Consider the following 22,127-nt stretch of genomic DNA (forward strand, 5'->3'; position numbering starts at 1 on the left):
TTCGAGTTCATTACGAATCCTTTCTGCGACTTTTGTCATTGTTGATGTACTTTTACTTCTATTTGCATTTCTCACACAGTTTGTTCGAACCTTGCATAAGCATTACATTTTAATAAAGTGTTTTTGCTTTGTCACAATGTTCTCATTTCATGCACTCTTGGCATGAAGGGCTTGGTCTGGCCACCTGCCAAGATGCGGCCATTTGTTATTTGCAGGATGTCATTCCCATTGTGGTTGTAAGCATCGTAGCTTACTAAAGGCGGTATTAAGGATTTATTATTCCTAACAGGCTAATTTTTGTGCGACTTAGTAGAGGATGCGCCGGCCACGCGGGGAACAGTGCTTGGCACTGCAACACCGACGCTTCTACTCATCTGGGGCGCGATTGGAAATCGTTGTTCGAAACGCCCGATCAGTTTCACCTCACGCGATTGGCCTAGGCCGTGCCAACGGGTGCGGCTGACGAAGTCTGCGCGGCATAGGCCAGTCGCGTGAGGCGAAACTAAACGCGTGTTTTGAACAACGATGTCTGATCGCGCCCGTCACCAGCGAAAATTAGCTTCAGATGATCGTAAACCTTTCAAGACCGCTTCTAGACCAGCTTTTTGATAACGTCCTAAAACCGTTTAGAAATTGGTTGCGAATAGTTTTGGCAAAGGGATTACTTGTGTCTTTCCCAATCCTATTTCTAGACCAGCTTTTCGAATACGTCTTGCAGACCTGTTCTAGATCGTCTCAAGAAAGTAATTAAGCCGGCCATTAGCAGAGATATACGACGTTTTCCAACCGAAGATCTCTCATTCGTGTCTTCTTTAACCCGTTTTTATCGTATTGGATGAACGCTACGAAAACGTTACGTATCTCTTTTGTGCTACCTGGGTATTATTTCCATAGATCTCTCGTAACTTTTCAAGAACTTTAGGCGCATTCTTGTCCAATTTCACGAGGAATTTATCATTGATCGTTTGTTTTGCCTGTTCGTCGATCTATAATTTTACAAAACTCACGCATAAATGTCTGCCTTACCTCAAAGCACTCGGGCTCGTGCCAGAGACAACCGGGTCCTTTTGAGTGGAGAGAGCGTGAAAGCGGGGCCACCACACCCTCTCTCCTTCTTCGCTGACTCGCTGTATCCACTTTTGCGACAGATCTCGTAGAAGCCCAGATGCATAGTTTTTCATGAATGCTGTGCAATTCAAGCGAAAGACGTCAGCGAAAATTGCACTTTTAATTGGCAGATCATTGTGTAGTCCGTACAATAGATTTCTCATAAGCTCTTGTCGGCAGCTATTGAATCACATTTTTATGAATGAACAAAAAAAATCATATCAGTCCTCCCTTCAGACGCATGCTTATTTCGTTTTTATTGTTCGGCTGCGCTCGGCAACGCCTCGTGGTGCAACGTCTTTCGGTGGTCGCGCAGGTGCGGGTGAACCTTGAAGAAATAGAGAAAAAAAAGAACGACGGCGACATTAGCCAAGAGGACGCGGAAAAGGAAAGCGAAAGAGACGCAGACTTTTCTCATACATCAGGCTATAGCGTCACATCTCTCAGTGACATTAAAATGTCGTTCGTATTTATTCGGGCAGATGATGCCACAACGAATGGCTTGCATTTGTAGTGTTAGTGTTTGATACAGTGTATTTCCGAAAATTGGTTAGAAATTCCTTTAGAATGCGGAAAATGTGATAATTAAGTGATTTCCATGGCATAGAGTTTTAAAATCTCTCAAGACAAAACTAAACAACTAATTAGGAAAATGAAATAATTGTTGAGCATAAAAGACATATGATTGACCCTAAGGCAAACTTGAATTTTGATGGGGGCGAATTAAAAAGGAAAGAAATCTGAGGACACCTAAGCACATCTTATGAGTTGCGAATTCGAAAAAAATTATTGTCCAATTGAACGCCGCTAAGCAGTCCTTCGAGTTACGAACTCATCGGGGCAAGCGAGCGCGATGAGTCACTTGGCGCGTTTTTATTTGCCGGTGCGCAGTTCGAACGCAGGCGAGAGAGCGCGGTGAAGGAATGTGCGGGTAACACCAACACCCTCTAGAGAACTTGGTAACACAGGATTCGGAGAGAGAGAGAGCGCGAGGATGACGTGGCGTCGCGGCGACTCCCTCTCCCCTCACGCATCACCTGACATGTTAGCGCGGAAGCAGGTGTCCCCTTTCGCCCACTCTGCTTCGTAGATGCGCGCTCGTGCCGCAGCGTCACAGCCAGTGTCGTGGCGTTTGGCTGCCACAGAATACAGACGCCTGCTTTATCGCTCAGGGTGTCGTTTGATGCTTTCGCATCAAAATTCGAGTTTACTTGAATTAGGGGGCAGGTTAGAGAACCCCAGATAGCCAAATGAATCCGGAGTCTCCCATTACGGCGCGTCTCATAGTCATATTCTGATTTCGGCTCGTGAAACCTCAGAATATAACTTTTTCTCTGTTAAAAATCATTTGTGTAATTTTTATCGTCGCCAGTCTCATTACTACTTGGAGAGATTGTAAAATCTATGGAACTGTGACGCAAGGAAATGCCGAGGACATCACTTAGTCATCGCGTCTTCCTTGCACCTTAAGTATTCATCAATTTACACCAAGAATGATTCTCTATCTCGCTTTTTGTTCCTTTGCTTCAATATCGAACCTGTTGTAAAAGAACACCACCGGGAGCGTGTTGTTTCACCACGTACACTCAGTAAAGCTCGTCACAGCAATTTCAGTGTCTTTCAAGCACAACAGAGTAATTATTTCTCAGTTTTACGTCACTTGTAAAACCCGCCTGTGACAGCGGCATTCTCGTCCTTGAGCTGGATTGTTCAAACAGGCCGACATTACTTACATCAAAATAGAAACACATAATCAAATAAGTACCAACCATTCCCAATGTAACTTCCTAATTAATTACTTCACGACCATATTGCAATTCATGAATTCTAGACGGTTGGCGTACATCCACTTAGAACGAATTTTGAGGATGCAATGGGTTTCCATATATGTGTCATCAAATTTGGCAATAAATATGTCGAAACTATAGTGTCATCCTGAAAATTATTAATGATTACAAACTCACCCCCCCCCCCCGCTGCAATTCGTATATTTCAACATGTGCCGTGAAGCGAATATTTCAGAAATTAATTAGTGAGTTAGTTGAATATCTGCTTCGATATCTCGTGCAAATATGTCCGCCTATTTGAATAACCTAGCTCGTGAATTAGAATTGCGCTGCCTGCCAACAGCGAGTGTTAAATCTTCTGTAAAACTTCAACATATGATCACCCGCTAGAATAAAGAAATTTCGGCTTGGCGTGCCTTCCCGTCAGGTGTAAAACATCTTCCTTTCACAGAAGGAAACATACGAGCTCAGAGGAGGCCGGGAGGCAATGCGCCCTCGCATTCATCCCTGATGACCGCTCGACTGGGCGCTAATTGGCTTGACATAGCGTCACAACTTGTCTATAAAACGAACAGCTGGCAATGAAGCGCATGTAACACGGAATGGTGTTGTGTGCGTTTTTGAGGAATCCAACTAATGAGAGGAAGTTTCTATTCCCCCATTTCTGTTCATGTTTTTGAAAGGCTCCATTCGGTGTGCTCAGAAATTTTGCGGCCAGCTAGTATAGACTTCATGTGAGCACGTGAAAGGGTCAGAAGACAGGGAAGCCGGTGTGAGAGAGAGGTGGCGCTCTCGCAACTAGGAACGTTATATCACCAAAATATGGCTCTGTGTCTTGCCACCTCACTTTTTATTTCAATGATTTCTGGCATACACCGCATACTGTTAACCCGTTTAATTTGGCGTTTCGACGTTTACGAGCTTAGGACTACCACGAATAAAAATAAAGAAAAGGGGGGACATTTGCCAAGCGAAGAAACAATCTTGCTAGGATCGTAAATATACAATTTGTTTCATGAGAAGGACCAGCACTTTTCATAGAGATCGCGGGATTACGTGATAGCCGAAGTGTGGTTAGACGTCCGGTGGCTTTGGGTTTTAATTCAGTAAGCATTTTGTTTAAAGATGTCACGCTTTGTGCACCAGTTTCCTTCTGCGTTGTTTCCTTCTGCGTTACTGTGCTGGAAAGCGGATTACGTGCTCACAGGCGGTCTTTACAAAAACAGGTAAACTTCTAATGCAAGAATAAGCCATCTACCGTGGTCAGGCCTGCGAAATTTCTAAGACTGATCGGAAAACCTTGGCGCCATTGTTACAGCGATAGTCCGCGGTTTCGCGCTTTAACGCAACTTTTATGACTTTGCTATGATATGTGATATGTCGCTATTATTACTTGGTTGCTACGGAAGCCTTACGCGAAACTCAGTACTGAGTTTCTGCTTCTGTGGACCTTCATTTTCCTTCAAGTTGGCGTCAAACAGTGCATGAAGTTAAGATAGTATACCCTATAAATTCACTGTAGTACAGCGTTTTTTTTTTTTGCAAGATGGACAGGTAAGTTCGCTTACTTTGAAAGAGCTTTAGAATATGACTATACTTCGGAGTCGTCCGCTGATGCCCTTTATGATTACTTTGTTTCTTACAAAGGTGCTCCTTAAAACGCAGAACACAGAACCTAGTTCCGCGGTAATGGCGGTATGTATAGTGTGAACACTTAAGAGTCTTGTACAAACACCTGAGAAATTCTTGAAGACATACGGGTGTTTTTGAGCCCCTTAGCAGTCTTCTAATAATAAATGCAACCCCACCCCCCCTCCTTCGCGAAATAGCCCAAATATACATCCCAATTCATTTGGAAAAATCTTACTGCTGGTATATCTGTAATGAGTGCAGCGGCTGTTTCAGGTAGCTATTTTTGGGATGGGGCTTGCGGGCGGATGCACCTACATATAAGTCGAGGGGTAAGAGCACCCACAACTGCTGGAGCTATACCAAAAAGCAACCTCACCACATTGTGCGAGCCTCCTGCGGAACGGCGCGATGGGGTGGTCAGAAGGTCCCGGTGCAGGCGGGCGCCTTGTAGTCGGCGAACACGAAGAAGGCCATCGAGTAGGCGCCGATGGCCATGGGCTGCCGCGGGTGGAGGACGGCCGGCACGATGTCCGGGAAGCGCAGCGACTCGCTGAGCACCAGTGGGCGTCCGTTGAGCACCACGTCCTCCGCCACCAGGTTGCCGGCGGGGTCGGGTTCCACCGCGTAGGCCATCACGTGACTCGCCTGCAGCTCGGGATCCTTGGGCGTCAGCACGGCCGTCTCGTTGGACAGGTTCAGGCCGAACACGATCACCGCGCCCCGGTGACCCTGCAGCGGAAGTGGTCCCGGGTGCTGCCACGAACTCTAGCACCCGTACGCATAGGCGCCGACTACCGGGTGGGTGTTGTGCCGGGGCTCGAGCCTCCTCCGAAGCTTTACGAAAGGTCGAGCGTCATCTGCTACAGCACTTGGCGGCGAGGCTTCCGAGAATGCCGAAGCCTACTCTCCCTCCTGAAGTGTTATTACCAGGGCTACCCACATCATTTGAGGTTTCTTTTGAGTTGCCGCTAGCTATTCACATAACATTTTATTGTGCCTAAAATCACACTGCATAATTGTTGGCGCGGATGCAGACGAATTTTAATTCGTAATTTCCCTTTATTTCTGCAAATGCTGACATAGGAGAACAAGCGCACTAGAAGCAAAGAAGCACCAGCGGCGGCTACCTTATCCGTGTTTTTTTCGTTTCAACATTCTTCTTTTTTAATTTGCACTGTGAACACCATGTGCAGACACAATATAGTTCAATATATACAAAGGGCAAAGTTTAATATAGTTTTCAATAGACGCAGGTAGCTAACAATTATTTCTAATGGTATGGATAGCCTGTGCCTATAGAGAGAATTTAAATGTCGCTGTATGTTCACCTCGATTCAAATTGATTTGTGTGCTTTTCTTGACCTTGAAAAAAAAAAGCTGCAGTCTTCATGACTAAATTCACTGCAGAGGTCACATGCAGTTGATTTCACATGCCCTTGATAAAAGACTGCCGAAGGAGTCACTACAGTCTGCGGTGACCCCTTCGACAGAGATCAAGGCTGTGTGAAATGCACGTGAATGATGTGTGTCTCAGTATTCTTTCCCTTTCCAGTAGGCAATGCAAATAAAGAATGTAGGTAGCCAACCAACAATTACTTCTATTACTATGGATAGCCTATGCCTAGAGATTGAATATGCTGCTGTATGTTCACCTCGATTGAAATTCCTTTGCATGCTTTTTTGACCCTAAAAAAAAAAAACGTGCAGACTTCAGTAACCCCTTTGGCAGTCTTATCAACGGCATGTGAAATGCACGTGAGTGATTTATGTCTCAGTATTGCTTCCCTTTCCCGTAGGCAATGTTCACGACTAGTGGGGGAAAAAATCTAATAATTTACAACATTTATTAGGGATGTAAACAACGCCACTTTGATGCAGAGGTCATAAATATATATAATTCACTCAGTAACCAAAATGAGGCCACGCTGGACTCACTCGAAATCAGATTCAATATCAGGCATGCGCAGCAGCGCTTATATCTTACTCGGCGTAAAAAAAAAGCAGGATGCAGTTTTGCCGGAAAGGCGAAGCAGTATTAGTGATAGCGAGGTGCAAGACAACTACACGGATTAGCATTACACAACTGAGAAACGCCATTCCCTTCGCGGTAAGAGGGGGCTCGGGCTGCGAAATTCAACCGTCTCCATGAGGTCTTCTAAATACTCATTATATGGCCGTCACTTCAGTGAGCAATCCTTCTAGGTATTATGAATGTGTTTACGGAGTGTACACGCGTTCTCATTGTCTCACACGCAACTTTTGGTTTCACATGCTTAATCAGGCTTTTACTTTTAGCCGTCAGGCAGTGCTTGCTAAAGCACGTTCTTACATATTACTTTAAAGCCGAGATGCAAGTTCGGAGCGGTTTCGGATTTTAGGAAAAAACTTACCATGTGTTCCTCGAAGTTTGTGTCAATTTGCCCGCAATACGGGGTTTTTTGTGCAACCCCCCGTATTTTTTTTTTTCAAGTGAAAGCAAAACGCCATTAGCACGGTGCCGCTCGCGCATACCTTGATGGCGCCGTCCCTGAGGCAGTGGGCGTACAGGCGCACCGCGTCGTCCCTGGGCTGTGTGCGCAGCTGGAGCGCGCGGCTGCCGACGAGCCGCTTGTGGACCAGGCTGATCCAGTAGTCGGGCAGCGGCCGGAACTCGTCGTCGGCCAGCAGCCGGTTGTTGCCCTGCACCAGGTCCTGGCGGAACACCACCGACACGCCCTGCCTGGCGGCCGTGCCCAGCGTGTCCAGCCAGCTGCGACGCGGGTCGCGTTTCAGTTTCGTCGCGATAGCAGTCGCGTGGACGCTCCAGGCGAAATTTCGCCGTCGCCGCGATGTTACGCATATATTTAGGTATATGTACGCTATATGTCACGCATGCGGCATGTATTGGCGCGCCATTCTATCACCAAAGTTGATCGCACCAGATTTCGCATTCCTGTCAGAATCGCTTCTCAGGAGTTTGAGAATGGCAGCCCGCAAGCAAATGTCGTGAAAGGAAACACCGTCAGCTCGTGCCTTTCATCTTAAATCTTCTCAGACGTAAATACTTAAAGTGCGAAACGATAACCGACCTCGAACCTGAAAATGATGTAATCTTATTGGCGCGGCTGTGTACTACCTCCGGGATCGGCCCAGGAAAGCGCTTTGAAAGATACCTGATACGGAAAAGTGGGGGTAAATTTGTCAAGGAAGACGTTAGGCTAATTAATAAACATAAATGAAATTGTGGGATCGCAGGATTCAAACAGAGAACCCCTAGCACAACTGCTCTATTTTACTTAGCTTACATTCACTTCAATTGATACTGCCACTACAGGTAGGAGTCTTGCACTTTGTGTAATTTTCTAACACGTTGCTAACGCATTCATTTCTTCGCCCTTATGGCGAATCTGTGATAATATTTTCTGGCACTAAATGCCACAGCGATGTGCGAAATCAAGGCGCACGAGATTGTCTGCGCAAAAAAAGAAAGAAAAGTAAAGTGGGCTCTTTAAAAACATTTAGAAGCAGCGAACTTTTATTCAGCTGGCAACATTTTTGAACGACAGAAACGAGCAAACGCCGCGCCAAGATGCAGTACGCCTGCAATATATAGTACGAAAATGCAGGCTCTACATGTTTGACATTCTAAAGAAAAGCGGCGTAGCTTTACTGGGAACAATCTTTAGGGAACAGAAGCATCAGATGGCAAAACTTTAGGCGTCTTCTGACATCCTGTATTGAAAAGTAAAATCACGCTGGGGCATATCACCAAGATGTCCCTGCCATTCGAATGACCAAAGGGCTAAACAGGCAACTTATGTAGTCAAATAAGTCACAGAAAATCTCAACCATGAGACGGAAATTTATGGACCAATAAAAATTGGTTGTCATCGTCACCGTGCTAACAGCGCTGCCAAATTCGATGAAAATTTTATACGTGTGCCAGCCAACTGCTTTCGCTCGTTTCCGTTGCGTCATGGCGGATGCGAACATCTTTCAATGTGGATGTCCGCCATGATTTATGTTTTGGGGTGCGGAGGCACAAGGGGCAGTTGTAGTGCGGTGTTGTGGCCGGTGCTTGTGCTTAGTTTATAGGTTGTGACCCAGTGTCGATACCAACAGCTCCACAGAGGCGCCAAGCCGCCCCACAATAAGAGTTGCATACAACTCGTTGCAAGTAATTCGATAATTATAATAACTTACTTCTTGTCATTGTACTGTCACGTTGTAGTGTCAACGCTATACGCGCAGTAGTATTATAGTAATAGCACCAACGTGTGACACTCGTATTACTCGTGATTTTACTCGTATTACTCCACGAAAAGGGATAACTCCATCGGATATTTTTTTCCCAGTGGCAGCAAAGCCGGCAATTTCATCAGAATTTTTAGTGGTCATTTACTAGCTACAATTACTAGCCCATTCGTTTTCTTCATACAGGTGAGCAAACGCTACAGCAAATGCCTGCGTTGTAACAACGTATTCCTCCTTTTGCTGCCGTGCCCACAGCCCGTGCTGGATATGTTGTGTACTCTGAGTGTTTCACTGCGTTTATTGTTGCTAATGGGAGGCGACATAGAGCCAAATCCTGGACCAGATCCTTCTATTGCGGAACAATTCAAATTATTTGCGACAGACGTTCAAGATATCAAGAAAGGGAAAACCGTAACAAATCGGAAGCTTAATAGTATTGAAAAGAAGCTAGAAAAATTAGGACACCTGGAAAAACGAGTCTCCAATTGTGTGAAAAAAGTAACTGAGTTAGAGCAATAGCTTTCGATAATGACGAAAAAAAGTCGATTTAGAGAAGCCCGCGATCGAACCTTTTCGTTTTCGGCATAAAGGAACAAGAAGATGAGACCACCGAAACACTTCACACAGTAACAAATGATCAGGACTAACAAAGCCAGGACTGCAAATGTACACCCGCCCACAAAAGTTTACGGACCATGAAATCTCGGAAAATATTCAATTCCCGAGCAGCCTGTAGCAGTAGTCAGTAAAACTGTCGACGATAATGTTGTTGGTATATTCTATTCGAGGCCCAAAATGCAAATATCTGGCAGCATTGTGAGGTTGCGTAGATATTCAGCTTTCTCCCAGATTTGATGGTCCGTAATCTTTTGTGGCCGCGTGTACAATGTATCAAAATTGTTTACCCACTCCCGTAATAACCCCCACGGGGTTGACAGTACGTTGAAATAAATAATAAAATAAATAAACAATACTCAGAAAACAAGTTGGAAATAATTTTACAACTTTTGACAACGTGAACTCCCCGGCGAAAGAAAAGCAATATCGGTGGGAACGTTTTCCTCGCTGTCTTACGATAGTCGAGGCATATATAGAGATTCTCGGCCCTCATGACGTCTTGCTCATGCCAGCCTAAGCGGCTCATGCCTCGTATAGGCCTATCAACGACTTACGTCGTCATTTAACGGCGAGTTTGCGCGTCGTCTGCAAAGTGTCAATCGCCGACACAGCTTTTGACAAAGAACGGCGTTTGTTAGCTGCTTGTCCTGGTTCTATTTCACATAACTCTACACAAAAAACGGTCCGTTTGCCTACGCAAACGTCTTGTCGCCTTCAAATCTGATACCCTATATGGCAATCGCACAAATACCGCTATACTTCGTCGAATCTATTCAAAAATATTTCCCACGACGGTATGTACGGCGATAAACCCTTGACATTGTCGGCTATATGATGTACTCATTGACAAGCTGGAAATTCAGTAAATGTCATACCGAAAAAAAAAGTCACGGTTTCACCCGAAAGGTGAAGCATCGACTGCAATAGCAAATTATCAGGCAGCTATATGAAGTAAGGATAATATATTTATCGGCCATATAAACTTGGAAACATTCGATTACTATGTTAACAAGCATGGTGTCAGCGCGCACAGGCAAACATGAACACATCCCAGTCGATAATCGCGGACACTCGCCGTCAGAACGTTGGCTCTAGGAAGCACGGCAGCAGTAGCGAGCGAAGTGCCCTTCATGCTGCCTATAGCTTCAACGCAAACTGAGAGGCAAGAACACAGCTCGCACAAAGTTACGAGGCGTCTGCAAATGGCTTTCAGGACAGGGCACGAGAGTCCGCGCTCGGCCGAGCAATGTACGCAGTTGCCACCGGAGTAGACCGCCGCCCCCATCCCTCCCGAACTGCCTCCCTACTTTCCTCCGTTGCGCGCGCGAAATTGAGTCGCGATCATCGGTTCCCTTGGCGCGTGGCCGCGAAATACAAAGTTGCCGCCGCCCGTCACCCCACAGTCATTCGCGCGACTGAAGACGGTGCATTTACTGTCAGTTTTCCTCCCTACTGCGTGTCAGATTGAGCCGCCATTGTCGGGCTCCCTTTGCGCGCTTTCACTCAAATACAGCATACGGCGAGCGGGGACGGTGTTATCGCTATTGGGCTTTGCACAGAACATGCCGGCAACAGCGACACCGGCGGCAAGAAATGCGCCTGGAGTGTCCATATATGTGCTATTGCAATAAATAACCGCTCTGACCAGCGCATCTATGCCTGTACACTCCAAAAACATAGTTTTCGAGAAATGTTGATATTGAAAGTAATTTGCTGCAACCGACCGTGTCGTTGCTGAAAGAGTGAGCGCAATTGGCTGGCGCGCCTGCACTATAGTATATACTCCTTATATTCTACAGGGTTGTACTTGTCAGGTAACATACAGGGCTGTATGTTCACCAAGGGTAGCATACATAGGAAGGCAAGAAGGCTTACACGAGCGACGATGCGTACGTGTCCGAGATGGCGAGCAGTCCGTCGCCGGCGGCTGACGCGGCCTCCGTGATCCACAGCGACTTGCGCAGACCGTTACGCCTCAGCACTGACCACAGCTGCTGGATGCTATCCGAGAGGCCGCGCAGCGTCGTCCCATTGAGGATGTCGGCCACAGTTCCCGCCGGGTGCCGGTGGTGGTAGCTGCCAAAAAGAATACGTATACAATGTAACCAAGGACAAAGAGAAAAGGCTCGTCACATTGAAGTAGAGTACGGCCGTGATCGAACGCCTCTATAGCCGCTCTCGGAAAGAAGTAAGGCGGTGTCGCGACATACTATGCGTTTTATTGCGATAGCAGGTATACGAACACACGAGGCACGTTCGCGCCTCCGCCGCCGCTGTCGTCGTGTTGTATACTGAGGTCTACCGCAAATCCGCGGCCAGCGCGTAGGCGGCTAGAAGGTCGGCAGAGGCGCGCAGTGCGACGGGCTGCAAAATCTACAAAACCAAGTCAACGCACCGCCACGCTTTGTTTGGCGGTGTGTCCTTCTGAGAACCTTGCGACAATTCGGTTGGGACTGTTGGATATTGCGCTTACAGATACCGAAATTGGGCTCCCTATATATACTTCTTAGAATACAATTATCTACGGTTTTGCACTTACTCCGTACGGACGCCGATAAAAGCAAATGGGAAGATGAGGGAGCGCGAGGATGGATGCGTCGGCAGGGATGGACGCATTGTATACAGCGACGCCACTTTAGATGGCTGTCTTTACGTGTACGCCTGCTGTAGCTGTATAACATTAAACTTTATTGGTTGGTATTATCTGTAAAAAAAAAACGTCAATTTCTGTGTTCCATATGCCAGGCCATCTATTTCTGCCTCCTGACAATATTTGTGCTATGGCAAAGAACTACGACACGGCTGTGGACGGCACGATGAACGCGGACAAGAAGACGCAACAGCGTAGGCTTAGCCAGTCACACCAGGAACAGCGTCTAGCCCGAGCCCCACTTCACTAGCATTGGCGACCCGGCTGCGGCGCTCTGCACGGCGCACTTCTTCTTCCTTACAACTTCCCCCCTCGCTGAAGACGGAGCCGCACAGGAGGTCTAGGGCGTCGTGAGGACGAAGGGCTCGTGATACGGCTTGAGCCGATCTACGTGCACAGTTTCGCGGCCTCGGCGACGCAGGTCCGTAGGAGGTGTCAGAGGTTCGATGACGTAGTTCACCGGAGAAGTTTGCTGTAGAACTCGGTAGGCGCCCATGGTATCGAGATACAAACTTGGAGGAGACACCTGGTGTCGAGGTAGGAGGCACCCACAACCAAACGAGAGCGTCAAGCGAAAACTGGTGGTGGGGGCGCCCGTCGTCATGACGAAATTTCTGTAGGGCTTGTTCTTGCGTTGTAAGGGAGCGAGCTAGCTGCCGACAATCTTCTGCATACCGGGCGGCTTCGGAAACAGGCGTACCCTCTGATAAGTCGGGACGGTAAGGAAGAATAGTGTCAATGGGAAATGATGGTTCGCGGCCATATAGAAGAAAGAAGGGAGAAAAGCCCGTCGTTGAGTGGGGTGCCGTATTGTAGGCGTACGTGACATAGGGAAGGATGAGGTCCCAGTTGGTGTGGTTGGAGGCGACATACATCGAAAGCATGTCGCCGAGAGTTCGGTTAATGCGTTCTGTCAATCCGTTTGTTTGCGGGTGATATGCCGTGGTACAGCGATGAATAATGCGGCATTCAGCGAGAAGTTCTTGAATGACATCGGCGAGAAAGACGCGGCCACGGTCGCTCAGGAGTTCGCGGGGAGCGCCGTGACGTAGAACGAAGCGTTGAAGGAGGAAGGAGGCAACGTCACGAGCCGTCGCGGCTGGCAGAGCGGCCGTTTCTGCATACCTCGTGAGATGGTCTACAGCTACAATGACCCAACGATTGCCAGCAGCTGTGTATGGCAGAGGCCCATAGAGGTCTATCCCAACCCGGTCAAAGGGTCGCGAAGGGCACGGCAAAGGTTGCATTGGTCCAGAAGGGCGGCAAGGATCAGGCTTCCGGCTTTGACATGCTGTGCAAGAGCGAATGTACTTTTGCACAAATGTGTACATGCCACGCCAATAAAACCTATGACGTAGTCTGGTGTAGGTCTTGAAGAGACCAGCGTGTGCGCACTGAGGGTCGGCGTGGAAAACGGCGCATACATCAGTGCGGAGCTGCCGGGGTATTACAAGCAGCCATTTGCGGCCGTCGGAACTGTAGTTACGGCGATAGACCATTCCGTCGCGGATGGCGAAGTGAGAAGCTTGTCGGCGTAACGCTCGGGATGGTGGGCGTGTAGGTGAATTTGAGATGCAATCTATCAAAGATGAAATCCAGGAGTCCTTGCGCTGCTCCAAAGCCATGTCGACAGAAGTGAATGGAAGTGGGTCGTCTAGGACGGACACACTGACAATGTCGGCGTGGACAGGCGAGCGCGAAAGAGCATCGGCATCGGCGTGCTTCTTGCCTGAGCGGTAGACAACTCGGATATCGTACTCTTGGCGCCTCAGTGCCCACCGGGCTAGGCGGCCGCAGGGATCCTTGAGAGACGACAACCAGCAAAGTGCGTGGTGATCGGTAACGACATCGAAGGACCGGCCGTACAGGTATGGGCGAAATTTTGTGATGGCCCAGATGATCGCGAGGCATTCTTTTTCCGTGACGGAATAGTTCGCTTCAGCTTTCGTCAGAGTACGGCTTGCGTAAGCAACAACATATTCTTGGCAGCCGGGCTTTCGCTGGGCGAGCACAGCGCCAAGACCAACACCGCTAGCATCCGTATGGATTTCCGTGGGAGCAGTTGGATCGAAATGGCGCAGTATCGGTGGTGTTGTGAGCAGGCGACGTAGCGTTGCGAAGGCATCATCGCAAGTCGGGGACCATGCGGAAAGATTAGGGTCTCCCCGAAGAAGCTCTGTCAGAGGTGCCATAATCGAAGCGAAATTTCTAATAAAGCGGCGAAAGAAGAGGGCTTGAGCGTTGTGACGATGACGCAGTTCTTGCCTCTGGAACTGCGCCACTTAGTTTTCCGTGTCAGTGGTAGAGGGACGTCGACGCATCGGGGAGAGCGAGCGACGACGAGGAGAAGGAGAACGGCGGTCGGAAACTGGGCGAAGGCTTGGGCGGGGAAGGGGTAAATCGCGGTCTGGAGCGTAAGACAAAGGATGGTCGTACGCGGCTGTGCGTGGGTCGTCACGTGGTTGAAGTGGACGGCGGCGGCACAGGCGTGCGACGTGCCCGGGAATACCGCACGAACAGCAGAGGGGCCGATTGTCCGGTGTGCGCCAGGGATTAAGTATTCGATGGGCTGGAGGTCGTGGCGGCGTGGGGGTAAAAAGCGTGGTGGCGTGGGTGCATGCGATATGCGAACAACTGGATAGCATTGTGCAGAGTGTCGCCATGCTGTTATAATTTTTCTTCTCCGAACAAGAACTGAACCGGAACTAAAATGGGGCGAGCTGAACTCTCACCGAAAACAAACCGGTACTTAGTTCGTTTCCATATTTTGCTCAGAACTCATTCTAACCTTGCGAATTGACCAGCTCTGCTTTGTAAATTGCATTATGTGCCCTATAGAGTGAATAGAAGTTAAGAAACCGCAGTTAATTCCCATTCTTACATTGGGTTCATTGTCTGCTGGCATGCATACGGTTCTGACTACAGAAAGTCGTGACCCTTAGTGCAGAGGAAGCTTTAGCTCGGGGGCACCTATCCAAATACAAGAGGACTGAGAAATCGCTTTTCTTGGCGCCTATTACACGAAATTTGATAAGGTTTGTTACATGTCAAATAGAAAAATTAAAATGTAATTTTATCAAGCGAATGTTTCAATGAAACCGGCAAACCTAACAAAATAGAAACGCTGATGGAAATTGCTAAATTGCAAAGAAGGGAACTAAGAAGTTTACTATTACCAACTCAGCAATGAAAAACTATATCGCAGTTTTGTAAACTGCGATATAGCAATACCTGAGTAGGTGTGTTGCAACACCCTCGCAAACAGTGTAATGAACTTATACAAGCTGCAAATTCATATATGGAATTTATCCGCTTTAGATTCTCTAATCGACGTAGTTTACAGGACCGCAATGTCTGTTCTTTCTTTTTGTGCAGACTTATGGATTTATAAACCTCTCAGTTCTATTTATTTGAAACTTGCCGATGTTGGGCAATTTTTGCGAAACACTCCAGGTTCTACATCAAAATTATGCTTCCTACAGTCACTATAATTTCACTTTCTTGCTTATGTCTAGGAAACCCCTTCAAATTTGATGCAGTGGTTTCCAAGAAGAAAAAAACGATTTCTCCCTTCCTATGTAATTTAGATAGGTGCCCCTGAGCTAAAGTATGCACCGCCTACTACTAAAATTGGGCATTCACTGCGCACCGGTCAAACAGAGCCGATGCAGAGAGCAAGTAAAAAGACGCTTTGCAAGGCGTAACAAGTAGTACTTTGACATGCGACAACAAAACTTCGTCTTGAGCGATGCAAGGAGCTCGGCGGAGCAATTGGTGTAGCAACTGGTAGAGCAACTAGTGGAGCAACTGGTGGAGCAACTGGTTCAGCCAGAGTGACGTAGTATACGGAAGGAGGCACGACTTTGCGTGCTACACTTCCGCTTCACTTCAATATACGTATAGGGCGATCGTCTTTAAGTTTTAGGGAATTCTAGGGCTTTACGTGCCAAAAACCACGATATGATTATGGGGCACATCGTAGTGGGGGCCGCCCGATTAATTTTGACCACCTGGGGTTCCTTAGCATGTACCCAATGCGTGGCACGCGTACGTTTTTGCATTTCGCCCCCCATCGAAATGTGGCGACAATGGTCGGAATTCCATCTTGCTCCCCCGGGCTTAACAGCGCAACGCCAAAGCCACACGCCTGCGCGGTGAGTTGGAATTTTTGGAAGATAGCTTGAGGCATGCAGTAAGCGTAATTTTTGTCGTTGAGATGGATTATTCGAAAAGGCGAATATTACAAGCTCGAGAAACCAAAACATATATTCAACTAATTAGAAACAACTAATTATTATGTAAATAATTGCATTACGGCACATATTGCAACTTAATTGTAGCCGGTGAGTTTGCAAGACGCATGCACTTGAATTGAATGTGCTTGATGACGCCGATTTCGAGATGTTATTTCCAAAGTGCGGGACGAATTACATGGATGTTGCAGTTACTTTTGTACTTGAATGTATGAAAGGGCGTCTCCTTAAAATAGTGGACCAACAGGGCATTTTTGCGGCGAGTTTGATGGCGCACATCTCCAAACTGGTCACATTCTGGAAATTAACTTCTAGCGGGTACGCCTGACACTGTCACTGGTTATACAGTTCGTAAATTACAATATGTGGTGTAAATTCATTAATTAGGAAGTTAATTGGTGAATTTTTGTTAGAAAGTTGCATGTGTTTCTGTTTTTCGTGCAAGTGATGTCCGCCTCTCTGAGCAATCCAGCTCAAGGACGAGAATTGTGTTATAGGCAACAGGTGATTTTTAAAAATTCCATAAAACTTATATCATAACTAGGCTAAAGATCACTTGAATAGGAAGAAATGCTTAGACGAAATTGCAATTCCTTTGCGTTCTTAGCATTTTCCGAAAATATAGTTCCACGCAAACAATAGTTTAATGTCAAGCAACAATGAAGGCTATGCAAGATGGAATGGCGGGATTTCTTTGGTGTCGTAGTTGGAAATGGCACTACGTCGTTTGTACCCCATTCAACGTGACAGTATTCTTCTTACTGCGTTACTACCCCAGCTTTGCTTTTGCAATGCGAATGTTCTCGAGAAGTAACTGGCGAAGCGTGGTATTTTTTCTGGACTAAGATACATTGTTAGAATGCAGCCTGTCGCAGAGAAAAATTTTTGAAACGAGCATGAAATAGTTGCAAGTTTCTAGGTAACCTCTTTCTGTAAAAGTATTTTCGTATAAATAAACTTTCCTTTTATAGTTGTGCATCTTGCAAAAATACGCAGCTGTAAACGCGCATCTCAACGGTTCCTGCAATTAACACGCCGATATATGTTGCTTCCCACCCGCCGTGGTTGCTTAGTGGCTGTGGTGTCGGGCTGCTAAGCACGAGGTCGGGGGATGGAATCCTGGCCACTGCGGCCGCATTTAGATCGGGATGAAATGCGAGAACATCTGTATACTTTGATATAGGTGCACGTTACAGAGCCACAGGTAGTCCAAATTTTCGGGGCCCCCCAGTACGGAAGGCCTCATAATGAGATCTTTGTTTGGCATGCAAATCCCCTTATTTTATTTATGTGGCTTACCCAGTTACGTTCATCGCAGGTGGACTTATTGCGATAGCGATTATGCAGACAGTAAAAAATCATGAGTCATTACACTCTGTGTATGTGGATGACCAGCGAAGCTGTTTAGCACAAGACACGCAGGTAACACACTAACTTGAACGAAGGTACGAGCTCAGTTATCGTGATTTTTTGTATACATTCGCGTCGGCGAATGGGTTGCCGCCCTGAGGAGCCGCAGGAAGCTAGACACGCGTGACGTTTCGACGGGACCGCCACCATAGGAGAGCGGAAGGAAATGAGATACGCAAACGCATTGGAACGCCGACAAGGAGAGGGCGGTGCGAACGTAGACATGGCCGACGCGGGTGAACGTGCAGTAACTGTTCTTATCAGGTTAATATCTGATACTTGTCCTACTTGGACACTATAGGTATTAAACTTACTTTTTTTTCTTTGCAATTTGGAGGAATGCGTGAAGCCTGCTTCACCTCTGCCGCTTGTCGGCCAGGTATTGCACTATCTCCACGGGTATTGCACTATCGGGATCGGCCCACAGTTTTTGCACACGCAGAAGAAAAATTCACGGAACCCTTGCCATAAACAGCTTTGCTGTTAAAAAGAAGCCTTCACCCGCCGTGGTTGCTCAGTGGCTACGGTGTTGGACTGCTGAGCATGAGGTCGCGGAATCGAATCCCGGCGACATGAAGCGTTTTGTGGCTTCTTCTAACCGCGTAATTAAAGTACAAGAGCTGAAGGAACGTGCTGCAGATTTCATTGCACAAGCAAGTCAACAGAACTGGAAGAAATACGTAAAACATGGGATCGAGGAAGAAGAGAAGATGCGATAAATGGACCACATCATTGACGACATTGTCGACAACCAATAACCAGTTATTGTCAATATACACAGGGGAGAACACAATTTCTGACGAGGAGGACGTTGAAAACTTTAGGTGCCAGTGACTCTAACTTTAGGCACTTTTACTGGAACATTGCGTTATTTGCCAGGCACGCATTAAGCTTTAGAATCTGATTCTACATTGAATCATGTTACAGTTTGTGGCAGCCACAAGCTGTAACGGGCACGCGAAAATTGAAATATCAGGCTTCATTATCAAGCGAGTTTCGGCAGCACAATATTGAGTGCTTAATGGCCTTAGCTTGAGCATGTAACGATGCGTGGTTCCCGACTGCTGCAATGTGAGTAACGTTACTATAGCCACACTTCGTGGTAGAAGTTACTAGCCTTATCGTTTCTTTAAATTTTCAGGCGTAATAAACAAGCTGTGTCAACTGCGGGGAGCAAGTACCGAAAATGGAGTTGAGACGACGCCTAAAAGACACCAAGCAGACGACGAGCATACAGTGCTGCGCCGATTAACACATCTGTAGAAGTTTTGACCTATCATATCGGCTAACGAGTCCTGCAGCTTCCACAGTGCCGCAAGGTACTACTGAAATGAGTGTAGCAACTTTGGCTCAGCCTTCTGAGACTGACCGAATAAGGGAGGGGCATCCTCCGTTTTTTTCTTTCCCAGTCCTGATATATTCACATTCTGGGGATTGAATCTTTTTGATTTTGTTAAAGTAACACAATAACTCTCTCCGCGGTGGCGCGCTACTCTTGGAGTGAAAACACTCGGCACATCCTCGCATCACGCTTCTTCACCCCTTTTCCTTTGACTTCTACAGGTCGTTCCGTTACACTATCTTGCTATGAATTCAACAACGGTCCTACGTGCGGCAAACACAGCGAAGTGGTTGTTTGTATCCCCACAGGCCTGCCGTACGTTCGCCAGGAAGTGCAGCCGCTTCACAACAGCCGCTGTCTCGAGCCGAGAAGGCAACACGCCGCAGTTTCCCAAGTCCATACATCTCAGTGATGGACTGTATAGTCTGTATGTGCACCTCCTGACGAAGCGACACCCTCAATGTTCTCAATGTTCTCGAATGTCCAGTCTCTCCTTTCTTTCTTCTCGCCTTTTAATCCCTTTTTATGCGAAGCATATTACTAGAGCTCAACCCAGCTCCTCAGACGCGGCGGTGTTGCCTTCAATACCACGTGATACCGTGACGTCACGACAGAGGAGAAACGGGGCTCCAACTCGCGCCGTCGCTCGCGGCGTCGCGGCGGTATATAAGCAGCTGCGCTTGCCTCTGCTAGACACTCATGAGGTGAGATGCCTCTTGGAGACAGAGCTGCTCGTTGGAATGAGAAGCGAAGGTTGCGGCGTGCTACAGAGACTGTTTCTAGGTGGCTTTGCTACGGCGCAGCGACTACGCGCCCCGCATCGGACGCGGTGAGCGTCGAGCAACGCAGCGTTCGGCGCGACAACGAAGTGTGCGCCTGAGCAAGCGCCGCACGCCTGAGCCGGCCGACGCCGACGACACCGGCTTTTCTGCGACACGAGCTCCTTAACGCTGTCGCGTTAAAATAAAGGCTAGTATGCTTCACATCCTGGGCTTAACCTTAGCTAAGCCACAGCCAGTTTTTTTCCCTCCTGTGTAGGGTAGCATAACGAACGCGCGTCTCGTTGAAATTCATACCTATATATCTTTTCTCTCTCACTCTGCAAGCAGTTCAGCGCAGCATCGGGATTTCGCTTCTTCCCCGAGCCGTGGGTGCCACTTGAAGCTTCGATGGCGCAGCTGTGCAGCTGGTGCTCACGGGCGGACGTTACACTTAAGTCCAGTAGCAGCAACAAACCATAATAATAATAAGATTATTAATAGCAATTATAATAAAATAAATATAATAGCGAGATACTTACTGGTGGAACGTGACGGCGTCGATGCTCTTGTACGCGTCCTCGATGAAACTGTTGTGAAAGAAGAATTAAAATAATATCAGCTGGCGATCGAGCAACCCTGCCGTTCGTGCTTGTGGGCGGTCGCGGCTAAACCACAGCAGTAGTAGGACAAGCATGACTCTCAGAATGCAAACGGGTTACAACGACCTGTCGCCGGTGCCGTAAGCTAGTACACGTTCTATTTCAGCGCTTATTTCATAACGCCAAATCATGAACATCGTCGTGATCAGCCTATCTAAAGGCCTCTGCAGGACGAATTCTTCTCTAAACGATCTCCAATGACCCCTGTCTTGCATCAACTCGCTCTCCTGTACCTGCAAATTCACTAATTTGATAGCACCACCTAATCTTCGAGCGGTCTCGTCTGTCTTTACCGCCTATAGACACTCATTCTGTTGCTGAAATTGATCATCCCTTATTTGTTCTAGGAATTACACGACCAGCTCAGCCCATTTTTTTCTCGATATCTCAAACAGAATATCGGCTACCCTCGTTGATCTCCAATCTACACCACCATCTTCCTGTCTCTTAAGTTTTGATTATCCGTTTTCGTTGCATCGCTCGTTGCGCTGTCTTAGATGGGTATTCAATTAAATTTAACATACGCTGAAGTCGCTAAAAGAGTCCTGAAACTATTTTTAATTAATCATAGAATGGACTAACTATTGAAGGTGGTCGCCTCATGAATCTTAGTTCCCCCTCCCCCCGCCCTCCCTGAAAAAAAAAATCCAACTCATCAAGCTTAAGTGGTGTTAGAAGTACAGTTATCGCAATTACGTGCGGCTTCCTCTCTCCTTTCGCCTCCACTAACGTGCTGGAAACTACACAGGGGAGTATAGCAAGGAGGGAAGAGCCCCATCCAAAGGTTGGGTATCTTGGTCAATTTCATCTTTAACGGTGATACCTGCGGTTCACGAGCGCGCGTCGCTCTCTCGACTGGGCGCTTGGGCTGCCTCGCCTCACCACGCACCCAAAGCTGCGTCACCCACACAGACTAATTGGAGCACGCGTTTCTCAGCGGCCAAATCGGCCAAAGCGCTCGTCGTGACACCCCGTGGCGGCCGCGGTATCGACGCTACGCAGCACGCCAGTGCTCTATCCGAGGCCACGCGCGCCAGATGCAGCTGCGATTTGGGATTCTTTGGTATTTCGGAGATCTCAGACATATATATTCTTTATTTATTGCACTCAACATTATAATTAAAGGAAATAATGAGAATGTTTCGCCATCTGTATATTATTGTCACCATGTGGGTGCCCTTCGTCTTCAACGCGCTTGTGGGCGAATCATCAACGTGGGCTGTGCCTAAGGTCATTCGTCATCTCTCTCGGACTCATAAAGCTCACTCCTTACTGTGACGTCACTATTTATCTATTTATTTATTTATTTATTTATTTATTTATTTATTTATTTGTTTATGTTCGTTTAGGAATTACCAGTGAAAAGAGGTAGGTGGCAGCTAATTGGCACCGTCTGTTGTGTCGTGGTGGTGAAAATGCTCAAAACCATATTCGGCGCGCGAACAAAGATGGGACATAAATTTTTCTTTTTCTTTGCCCTAACCATAATATCCCTTAATCTCGTGTCTGGACCGATGTGTTTGTTCATTCATTCTTAAAATGTACAAAATTCATTTATCGTCCACTCGATTTCGCACTCGTCGACGCGTTCAGCGCTGTCGCAGCACGTTCGCCCTGCGTGCCCCGACAAAGTCATCATGACAGAGAGGCACGTGCTCGATTCGCCTGAGCACAC

General features: G+C 47.3%; 1 protein-coding gene and 1 non-coding gene across 2 annotated transcripts in view; one reads left to right on the plus strand and one right to left on the minus strand.

Moving 5' to 3' along the window:
* Positions 1-1,209: 1,209 nt before the first annotated feature.
* Positions 1,210-22,127, minus strand: part of LOC135908231 (heparanase-like) — a 38,760-nt gene continuing 17,842 nt past the window's right edge. Inside the window, exons 6-10 of the mRNA XM_065439985.1 lie at positions 20,333-20,380; positions 11,253-11,453; positions 7,038-7,275; positions 4,903-5,255; positions 1,210-1,435 (exon numbers count right to left, since the gene is read on the minus strand). Of these exons, the coding sequence (XP_065296057.1) occupies positions 4,944-5,255; positions 7,038-7,275; positions 11,253-11,453; positions 20,333-20,380 (799 nt within the window). The 3' untranslated portion in view covers positions 1,210-1,435; positions 4,903-4,943. The remainder of the gene's footprint in view (positions 1,436-4,902; positions 5,256-7,037; positions 7,276-11,252; positions 11,454-20,332; positions 20,381-22,127) is intronic.
* LOC135908268 (U2 spliceosomal RNA) lies at positions 17,914-18,103 on the plus strand. The gene has a single exon (XR_010566267.1). It is a non-coding gene; the product is annotated as a U2 spliceosomal RNA (small nuclear RNA).

This window comes from Dermacentor albipictus, chromosome 2 (genome assembly GCF_038994185.2).
Source record: "Dermacentor albipictus isolate Rhodes 1998 colony chromosome 2, USDA_Dalb.pri_finalv2, whole genome shotgun sequence".
In the NCBI taxonomy this organism is placed as follows: Eukaryota; Metazoa; Arthropoda; class Arachnida; order Ixodida; family Ixodidae; genus Dermacentor; species Dermacentor albipictus.